The sequence below is a fragment of the Trichomycterus rosablanca genome, chromosome 11, assembly GCF_030014385.1.
Source record: "Trichomycterus rosablanca isolate fTriRos1 chromosome 11, fTriRos1.hap1, whole genome shotgun sequence".
NCBI lineage: Eukaryota > Metazoa > Chordata > Actinopteri > Siluriformes > Trichomycteridae > Trichomycterus > Trichomycterus rosablanca.
Window position 1 is genome coordinate 27,261,412 of NC_085998.1, and position 9,138 is coordinate 27,270,549.

A 9,138-nucleotide genomic window follows, 5' to 3' on the forward strand; every position below is an offset into this window, starting at 1 on the left:
TCAATTCTACTGGGTTGTGCTAATGTATGTGTGTGGGCAATTATGGGCCAGCATTATGGATGTGACATTCTAACTCATTTTTTTGGGATTACTGTGTCATCAAATTACCTTTAGAGTAAATGTTAACAGCGAAAATGAATACTTAAATAATAAACAATACATTTTTCAAGTGAAAGTACATTATCATGTAAAAGTTCTGATACTTTCACTTCATGAAGGCATTCACAGTATGTGTTTTTCTACACCCTGTGACGTTCATTCTACAGTCAGTGCTCCAGATACAAAAGAATTGTACTTACTGAATTGAACAGACTCACCTTTTTATTATCATCCTCCTGTTTCACCAGTTTGGGATTTCTTGGTGCAACTACTTTAATTTTGAAGCTTTCTGTCATCTTTAGTGGCAAGCTTTGTAGAGTTGAGTGGTTAGCTTGTATCCTAGAGGTCAGCATCATAAATCTTAGAATCACCTTTCTTCTTGGCCTGTTTATAAAAGGTGCAGGCTGACGTTACAATATAATTCATTCATTCAAATTTGTAAATTGATTATTAATTCCTTTTCAGTATTTAAACCAATGTGCACCAATCAGCCATAACATTAAAACCACCTCCTGTCCATTTTATCAGCTCCACTTTGCAGTTTCTACAATTACTGACTGTAGTCCATCTGTTGCTCTGCATGCTTTGTTACCCCCATTTCATGCTGTTCTTTAATGGTCAGGACTCTCCCATGACCACTACAGAGTAGGTATTATTTGGGTGGTGGGTCATTCTCAGTACTGCAGTGACACTGACACTGGTGGTGTGTTAGTGTGTGTTGAGTTGGTATGAGTGGATAAGACACAGCAGCGCTGCTGGAGTTTGTAAACACCTCACTGTCACTGCTGGTCTGAGTATAGTCCACCAACCAAAAATATCCAGCCAACAGCGTCCTGTGACCACTGATGAAGGTCTAGAAGATGACCGACTCCAACAGCAGCAATATATGAGTGATCGTCTCTGACTTTACATCTACAAGGTGGACCAACTAGGTAGGAATGTCTAACAGAGTGGACAGTGAGTGGACACAGTATTTAAAAACTCCAGCAGCGCTGCTGTGTCTGATCCACTCATACCAGCACAACACACACTAACACACCACCACCATGTCAGTGTCACTGCAGTGCTGACAATGATCCACCACCTAAATAATACCTGCTCTGTGGTGGTCTTGTGGTGGTCCTGACCATTAAAGAACAGGGTAAAAGCAGGCTAAAAGAATTGTAGAGAAACAGATGGACTATAGTCAGTAATTGTAGAACTACAAAGTGTTTCTACATCGTAACTGGAGCTGATAAAATGGACAGTGAGTGTAGAAACAAGGAGGTGGTTTTATTATTATGGCTGATTAGTGCATATTCATATTCATTACTTTAATTGCAGTATGTAAAGCAATGTATATTTATACTCATTACTCTAATTTAGATAACTTTCTCTGGTCTATGACATATAGAACATCTGAGCTCTTTATTTCAATAATAGCATTCTCTTAAAATGCATTATAAATCATTTTCATTGATAAGCGTTTTCTGTTACGTAAGCTGTGGTAAGTTATGTAACAAAGTGCTGTTTAAACAAATAAAACATAAGAAGGAGTCTGTTGTGTGATTAATCCATTATTTATGGTTATACTGTTAGCTGAAGCTGAGAGCCATTGCCGTTCCGCAACTGTCAATCAATGAAGTAATACAGGTATGGTGAAAGAAAAATGTTCTAATGTTTTTAAAAATATAATTGTGTAATATGAACTACATGTACACCGATCAGGGATAACATTATGACCACCTTGCTATTATTGTGTTGGTCTCCCTTTTGCTGCCCCATATGCAACAAACTGTGATGCACTGTGTATTCTGACTATTCTATCAGAACCAGCATTAACTTCTTCAGCAATTTGAGCTACAGTAGCTCGTCTGTTGGATCGGAGCCTTCGCTCCCCACGTGCATCAATGAGCCTTCGCCGCCCATGAACCTGTCGTTGGTTTACCACTGTTCCTTTATTGGACCACTTTTGATAGATACTGACCACTGCAGACGAGGAACACCCCACAAGAGCTGCAGTTTTGGAGATGCTCTGACCGTCCAGCCATCACAATTTGGCGCTTGTCAAACTCGCATAACTCCATCAAATTTGAGGAAAAAAATGTTCACTTGCTGCCAAATATATCCCACCCACTAACAGGTGCCGTGATGAAGAGATAATCAGTGTTATTCACTTCACCTGTCAGTGGTCATAATGTTATGTTTAGTCGATGTATATTGTTATTATATTATATTAATATTATTAATAGTAATAGTAGTAATAATAATAATATTGCATTTATTACAACTGAGAAAAGATTCAAGATTCAAGATGCTGCGCAGTATTAGTGTTTAGTGTTTCTATTATTATTAGTCTGATATTTGGAGGTAGCCTAACTTCTTTCTATAAACTATAAAGTATTTATAACCTCTCTTTCAGACAAGGTTTAAAAATGAAAAAAGCAAATCTTTCTGTGAATTGTTCATGATGATTGTACTATTACTTCCCAATTACAACTTCATAAATACAGTTTATAAATTAGTTCCTTACATACTGATCTACAGGGGTTGGACAAAATAACTGAAACACCTGGTTTTAGACCACAATAATTTATTAGTATGGTGTAGGGCCTCCTTTTGCGGCCAATACAGCGTCAATTCGTCTTGGAAATGACATATACAAGTCCTGCACAGTGGTCAGAAGGATTTTAAGCCATTCTTCTTGCAGGATAGTGGCCAGGTCACTACGTGATGCTGGTGGAGGAAAACGTTTCCTGACTCGCTTCTCCAAAACACCCCAAAGTGGCTCAATAATATTTAGATCTGGTGACTGTGCAGGCCATGGGAGATGTTCAACTTCACTTTCATGTTCATCAAACCAATCTTTCACCAGTCTTGCTGTGTGTATTGGTGCATTGTCATCCTGATACACGGCACCGCCATTGGATGCACATGGTCCTCCAGAATGGTTCGGTAGTCTTTGGCAGTGACGCGCCCATCTAGCACAAGTATTGGGCCAAGGGAATGCCATGATATGGCAGCCCAAACCATCACTGATCCACCCCCATGCTTCACTCTGGGCATGCAACAGTCTGGGTGGTACGCTTCTTTGGGGCTTCTCCACACCGTAACTCTCCCGGATGTGGGGAAAACAGTAAAGGTGGACTCATCAGAGAACAATACATGTTTCACATTGTCCACAGCCCAAGATTTGCGCTCCTTGCACCATTGAAACCGACGTTTGGCATTGGCACGAGTGACCAAAGGTTTGGCTATAGCAGCCCGGCCGTGTATATCGACCCTGTGGAGCTCCCGACGGACAGTTCTGGTGGAAACAGGAGAGTTGAGGTGCACATTTAATTCTGCCGTGATTTGGGCAGCCGTGGTTTTATGTTTTTTGGATACAATCCGGGTTAGCACCCGAACATCCCTTTCAGACAGCTTCCTCTTGCGTCCACAGTTAATCCTGTTGGATGTGGTTTGTCCTTCTTGGTGGTATGCTGACATTACCCTGGATACCGTGGCTCTTGATACATCACAAAGACTTGCTGTCTTGGTCACAGATGCGCCAGCAAGACGTGCACCAACAATTTGTCCTCTTTTGAACTCTGGTATGTCACCCATAATGTTGTGTGCATTGCAATATTTTGAGCAAAACTGTGCTCTTACCCTGCTAATTGAACCTTCACACTCTGCTCTTACTGGTGCAATGTGCAATTAATGAAGATTGGCCACCAGACTGGTCCAATTTAGCCATGAAACCTCCCACACTAAAATGACAGGTGTTTCAGTTATTTTGTCCAACCCCTGTACATGTTTCAAGCTGTTTGTCATTTTTAGGGCAAGGTCTGGCAACATTTTGCACAGATATAACCTTGCATGTGCTATATAAAATTGGTGCATGATGCCAAAGGCACAGTTTACACAGCATGTACATAAAAAGGTATATTTAACACCTTCCTCCTAAGGTGGGGTGGTCCGAGTCCTTTCTGTGTGGAGTTTGCATGTTCTCCCAGTGTCTGCGTGGGTTTACTCCGGGTGCTCCGGTTTCCTCCCACAGTCTAAAGACATGCAAGTGAGGTAAATTGGAGATACAAAATTGTCCATGACTGTGTTCGATATAACCTTGTGAACTGATGAACCTTGTGTAATGAGTAACTACCGTTCCTGTCATGAATGTAACCAAAGTGTGTAAAACATGACGTTATAAACCTAATAAACAAACAAACATTAACACCTTCCTTCCTCATGCATATTTAAATTTTTAGTTCTTCTTAAAAAGTAGAAAGTCAAGTGGAACTAAAGAAATTGGCTCATTGGATATACCTTCACATACTGATGAATCTGTATAATCAACAACATGCTGCTGTCAGAAGAGCCAATTACAGCATGGTCCAGTGTGAGAAAGTGAGTCTGACAAGGATGTAACGTCTCACTATGTCTAACATCCTTGGAGAACAAGTGATCAGATTTGCCAGAGGATTCATTATTGGTAAAAAAAAAAAAAAACATTAGCAATTTCAAGTGTGCTGACAATTGTAATATTGTACAGTATTATTGTATTATCACATCACCAGAAGAACTACAGGAGCTGGTCTGTCGTATTGAGAGGGCTGCAAAGAAAAATAACATGCTGATAAATGCAGCAAGCACAAAAGTGATGATGAACACTGAAGAAATACTGGAGATTATGGTGGAGGGGGAATGGTTAATGAGAAGTAGAGTATCAAATACTTCAAAATGTGCTAGTAAAGTCAAAAATGCCAATAGTGGAGACGGTTAAATTGACAAGGATATGGAAAAACAAGTTAATTAGCACTATCACCAAGCTACAGGTGATAAAAGCCTTGCCCTGGTCAGTAGCCACAAATGGATGTGAAGCCTGAACACTGAAAATATATAAAGAAAGATGCATTTAGGCTTTTCAGAACAAGTGCATCAGAAAACTGCTGAAAATCTCATGAGGAAAGATAATGCCCACGTTGAGCAAGTTTACAAGATGGCCAGAATAGAAAAGGAGCTACTAAACCACTTTAAGTCCAGCAAGTTACATTTCTTCCTGTATGTGATGAGGCACCCACATGACAACATTGAAGGCAATGTTATGACAGGATTTCTGGAAGGACTCAAAAGATGAGGAAGACAAAGAATAAGCTGTAGTGACAACATCATGACTGGAATTGCTTTATCTGGGGCTAGTCTGCTACAGACGACACAAGACAGACAGCCCTGGGAAAAGCTCACCCATCTGTGCAGCCAACCATCGCAAAGCAATGACAGCAAAGCGATTTGACAAGAGATACTCCAGTGAATTTCCTAAGATTTGGACAATTAGCAGCATTAGGTTAAGCACCTTATTTCTACCACATTCTAAAGACAGGTGCAAATCAGCTACAGCTGCTGGGAGCAAATGCCAGATCTCCAATGTATATATACACAAACAAGTAACAATGCAGTAGGGCGTTCTTATAAATTCCTATTTTTGTCACATTTTAGAAAAGCACCATTTGTACTGCATTATTTATATAGTATATTTTTAGTACATTATTTTAAATGCTTTTATTTAAATTATTTTGTTATCTATAATAATACACATCAATTTTAGAGATATCTAGAAAACCTTTTCGCAGTTTTCTTTGTGCTTGTGTAACTCAAATCTGGTAATCATACCACTAAGAATAGTGCTGGGCGGTATGACGGTGCATTCGGTATACCGGCTTTGATTCCTCATACTGTATGAATTTTTCAAATACTGCCATACCAGGCGTCCAGGTGGCGCAGCGGGATATTCCGCTAGCACACCAGCGCCGAGATTCTGAACTTGCTGTTGCCACCGGTCAGCTTGGCGCAATTTCCCAGGCATAATTGGCAGCGCCTGCAGGGACGGATGACCAGAATAAGTGTGGGCGGGCTGTGTAGATGCTGTGTAAGGACCCTGATTGGCAGATAGAGGCGCCTGTGCAGAGTGCATGCGTGGAAAAGGGTTCTGTTAAGGGCTGCGCGCGGGTCGGAGGAAGCGTGAGCAGCAGTACACCCTCCTCAACTGCAAAAAATCGAGGATCCCAGGCAGCGGAAGACAAATTGACTACACTAAAAATTGGGAGAAAATGGGAGGAAAACGCATTATATATATATATATATATATATATATATATATATATATATATATAATATTGTTCACCGCTAAAAGCACTATGGAGCGTTGTGCAGATTAGATACAGCTCAGGAGTTAGCCAGGTAGCATTAGCATGACAGTGTTAAAAGATGAGAGTCTTCCTTGATGTGGTGGGAAAAAAAACAGGTGGAAGATGACTAGAGGAAGACCAAATATGCACCAGAACAACCTGCCAAAAAAATGAGCCGTGTCGGCAGTTTAGAACAGACTAAAACACTATATACCGTATGGTTTGTCGAGCCACGACTGTCGCAAACAACGACATTACAAACGCAGTAACAATCCACATATGCAAGAACACGATTCCTCTATAGACAGTCGAGAAAGAAGATTTAAGAGCAATAATTAAAACACTGGATTCCAGGTATGTGGATTCCAGGAAAATACTGTACTTTAGGTCAGTTGCTAAACCAACATTATAAGCAAACTGGAAACAAAGATATTTAAAGTCATCCACTTTTCAACAACAAAGCGTACAGGGTTTGTTGTACAGTTGTACAGGGGAGTTTGCAAACATCATTATATTTGTTAAGGGTAATTGTGCAATACTTAAACATTAAAAAAACAATAAAAACTATATTTATTGCAACTGTTTCACGTGTACTGATTCCATCATATATTGAGTCATTTTGTTAAGCTTATAGTCCTCAAAACCTTCATTATATACATGGTGAAATTAAAACGTTGTATATTCTATGTACTTACACCAATCAGGCATAACATTATGACCACCTTCCTCACTGACTGGTCTGTGGCTATGCAGCCCCATACACAACAAACTGTGATGCACTGTGTATTCTGACACCTTTCTATCAGAACCAGCATTAACTTCTTCAGCCATTTGAGCTACAGTACACGAGCCAGCCTTCGCTCCCCACGTCCATCAGTGAGCCTTGGCCGTCCATGACCCTGTTGCCGGTTTACCACTTTTCCTTCCTTGGACCACTTTTGATAGATACTGACCACTGCAGACCGGGAGCACCCCACAAGAGCTGCAGTTTTGGAAATGCACCGACCCAGTCGTCTAGCCATTTGGCAATTTGGCCCTTGTCAAACTCACTCAAATCCTTACGCTTGTCCATTTTTCCTGCTTCTAACACATCAACTTTGAGGATAAAATGTTCACTCACTGCCTAATATATCCCACCCACTAACAGGTGCCGTGATGAAGAGATAATCAGTGTCATTTACTTCACCTGTCAGTGCTCATAATGTTATGCCTGGTAGGTGTATATTGTTTTTATTATTATTATTATTATTATTATTATTAATAATATTATTAAAAGTAATAGTAATAATAATAATAATAATAATAATAATAATATTGCCTTTATTAGAATTGGGGGGTTGGGTGCTGGAGCCTATCCCAGCTTTTCAATGGGCGCAAGGCACACAGTAATACCCTGGACGGGGCGCCAGTCAATCGCAGGGCAGACACACATACACACACACCCATTCACCTATAGGGCAATTCAGTGTCTCCAATTAACCTGACTGCATGTTTTTGGACTGTGGGAGGAGACCAGAGCTCCCAAAGGAAACCCACACAAACACGGGGAGAACATGAAAACTCCGCACAGAAAGGACCTGGACTGCCCCAATTGTATTTTAGTGTTTTTAAATTATATTTGTGTTATTTTCAGTGTATAAGTGTCAAAAATAACCCCATTATTTTACATTAGCCTAAAATATATGCAGTTCCCTGGAACCATGCAAACCAAAAATACCGTAAAACTCAACGTCTTTTAAACTCAATGCCACACCTAGAACCAATTGACGTTGAGTTTCAAGGTACCACTGTATATAATAATATCATATATAATATAATATATAATACAGAAAAACTAAAATCGCAGTCTGTCACAAAACCTACCACAAAATAAATGACATTTTCTTTATAATGACATGTTTGTTTTTGTCAGAATAAACCAATTGCCGGCACCAAATGGTTCAAATCATTTGAACATACTACATACATTTAGGGGTTTTTTTTACACTATTGTATTTAATTAAAATACTTTTATTCACAATATACATTATTCTAATTTAGCCTTATTTCCAACTTTATGTTTGACAATTTTTTACCATTTACAACATTTTTTTAAACATTTTTATAGTAGAATCTATTAACTAGTCTATTTGGGCCCAGTTTGTTTGATATTGTATAGCTGTAATGAAGTGACATTAATCCAGCCCATTGTGTTTAATACAGTGAACACTACTTCTTTATTAATTATATTCACACACATAAAATAAATAGTTAAAAGCTGCTTCTCCCCTCTTTGTTTTTAAAAGAGACATTTGTACCCTAATATAAAAGTAAATAATACTGTATGTACACAACACTTTGATCTTACTGCATATAACGTTTTCACTCAACCAGAGTACATTAGCATACGAGCTAATGTAAATATTGTTTCATTATCCACCTAATATTTGTTTTATTGTTATAAGAGTTTATTTTAAACATAAACAAAACTACAAAGTGTTAGTTTTAAATGTTTAAAGTTACTTACAGACGAGCGTTCAACCCGCTTACTTTTCTCAAAACACTCTTGGCTTGGTGGTTGCCATGGCACCAGGCCGACCCGTTCTGATACCCTGGGCCCTGTGATTGGCTCAGGGATTGAGCGTTGCGTCATGATTGGACAATAGTGTTAACTAGGTACCAGATGGGCGAGGCGCGTGCAGAGTCGCGTCTTCGCCGTGGCAACGTAAAACACTGGCAATGTTCATTGTTCTGCGCATGCGCAATCCTCCACACATAGAATTACATTGTACAATAAGGTTTATTTTATTTAATATTTAAGTTGATGTTTGTCATTGTGTATGACAGTTGTGTATGTGCTTGATCGGCCATTGAAACCCAATTAATAAAGCTCCCAATAAAGAGTCCCTTTAGT

The 9,138-nt window shown here is 39.4% G+C and overlaps 1 protein-coding gene across 1 annotated transcript in view; it reads right to left on the reverse strand.

Annotated features, from left to right (window-relative positions):
• hydin (HYDIN axonemal central pair apparatus protein) overlaps positions 1-8,807 on the reverse strand; it is a 262,192-nt gene extending 253,385 nt beyond the window's left edge. The window contains exons 1-2 of the mRNA XM_063004123.1: positions 8,752-8,807; positions 318-483 (exon numbers count right to left, since the gene is read on the reverse strand). Coding sequence (XP_062860193.1) covers positions 318-455 — 138 coding nt within the window. The 5' untranslated portion in view covers positions 456-483; positions 8,752-8,807. The remainder of the gene's footprint in view (positions 1-317; positions 484-8,751) is intronic.
• Between the last annotated feature and the right edge of the window lie 331 nt (positions 8,808-9,138).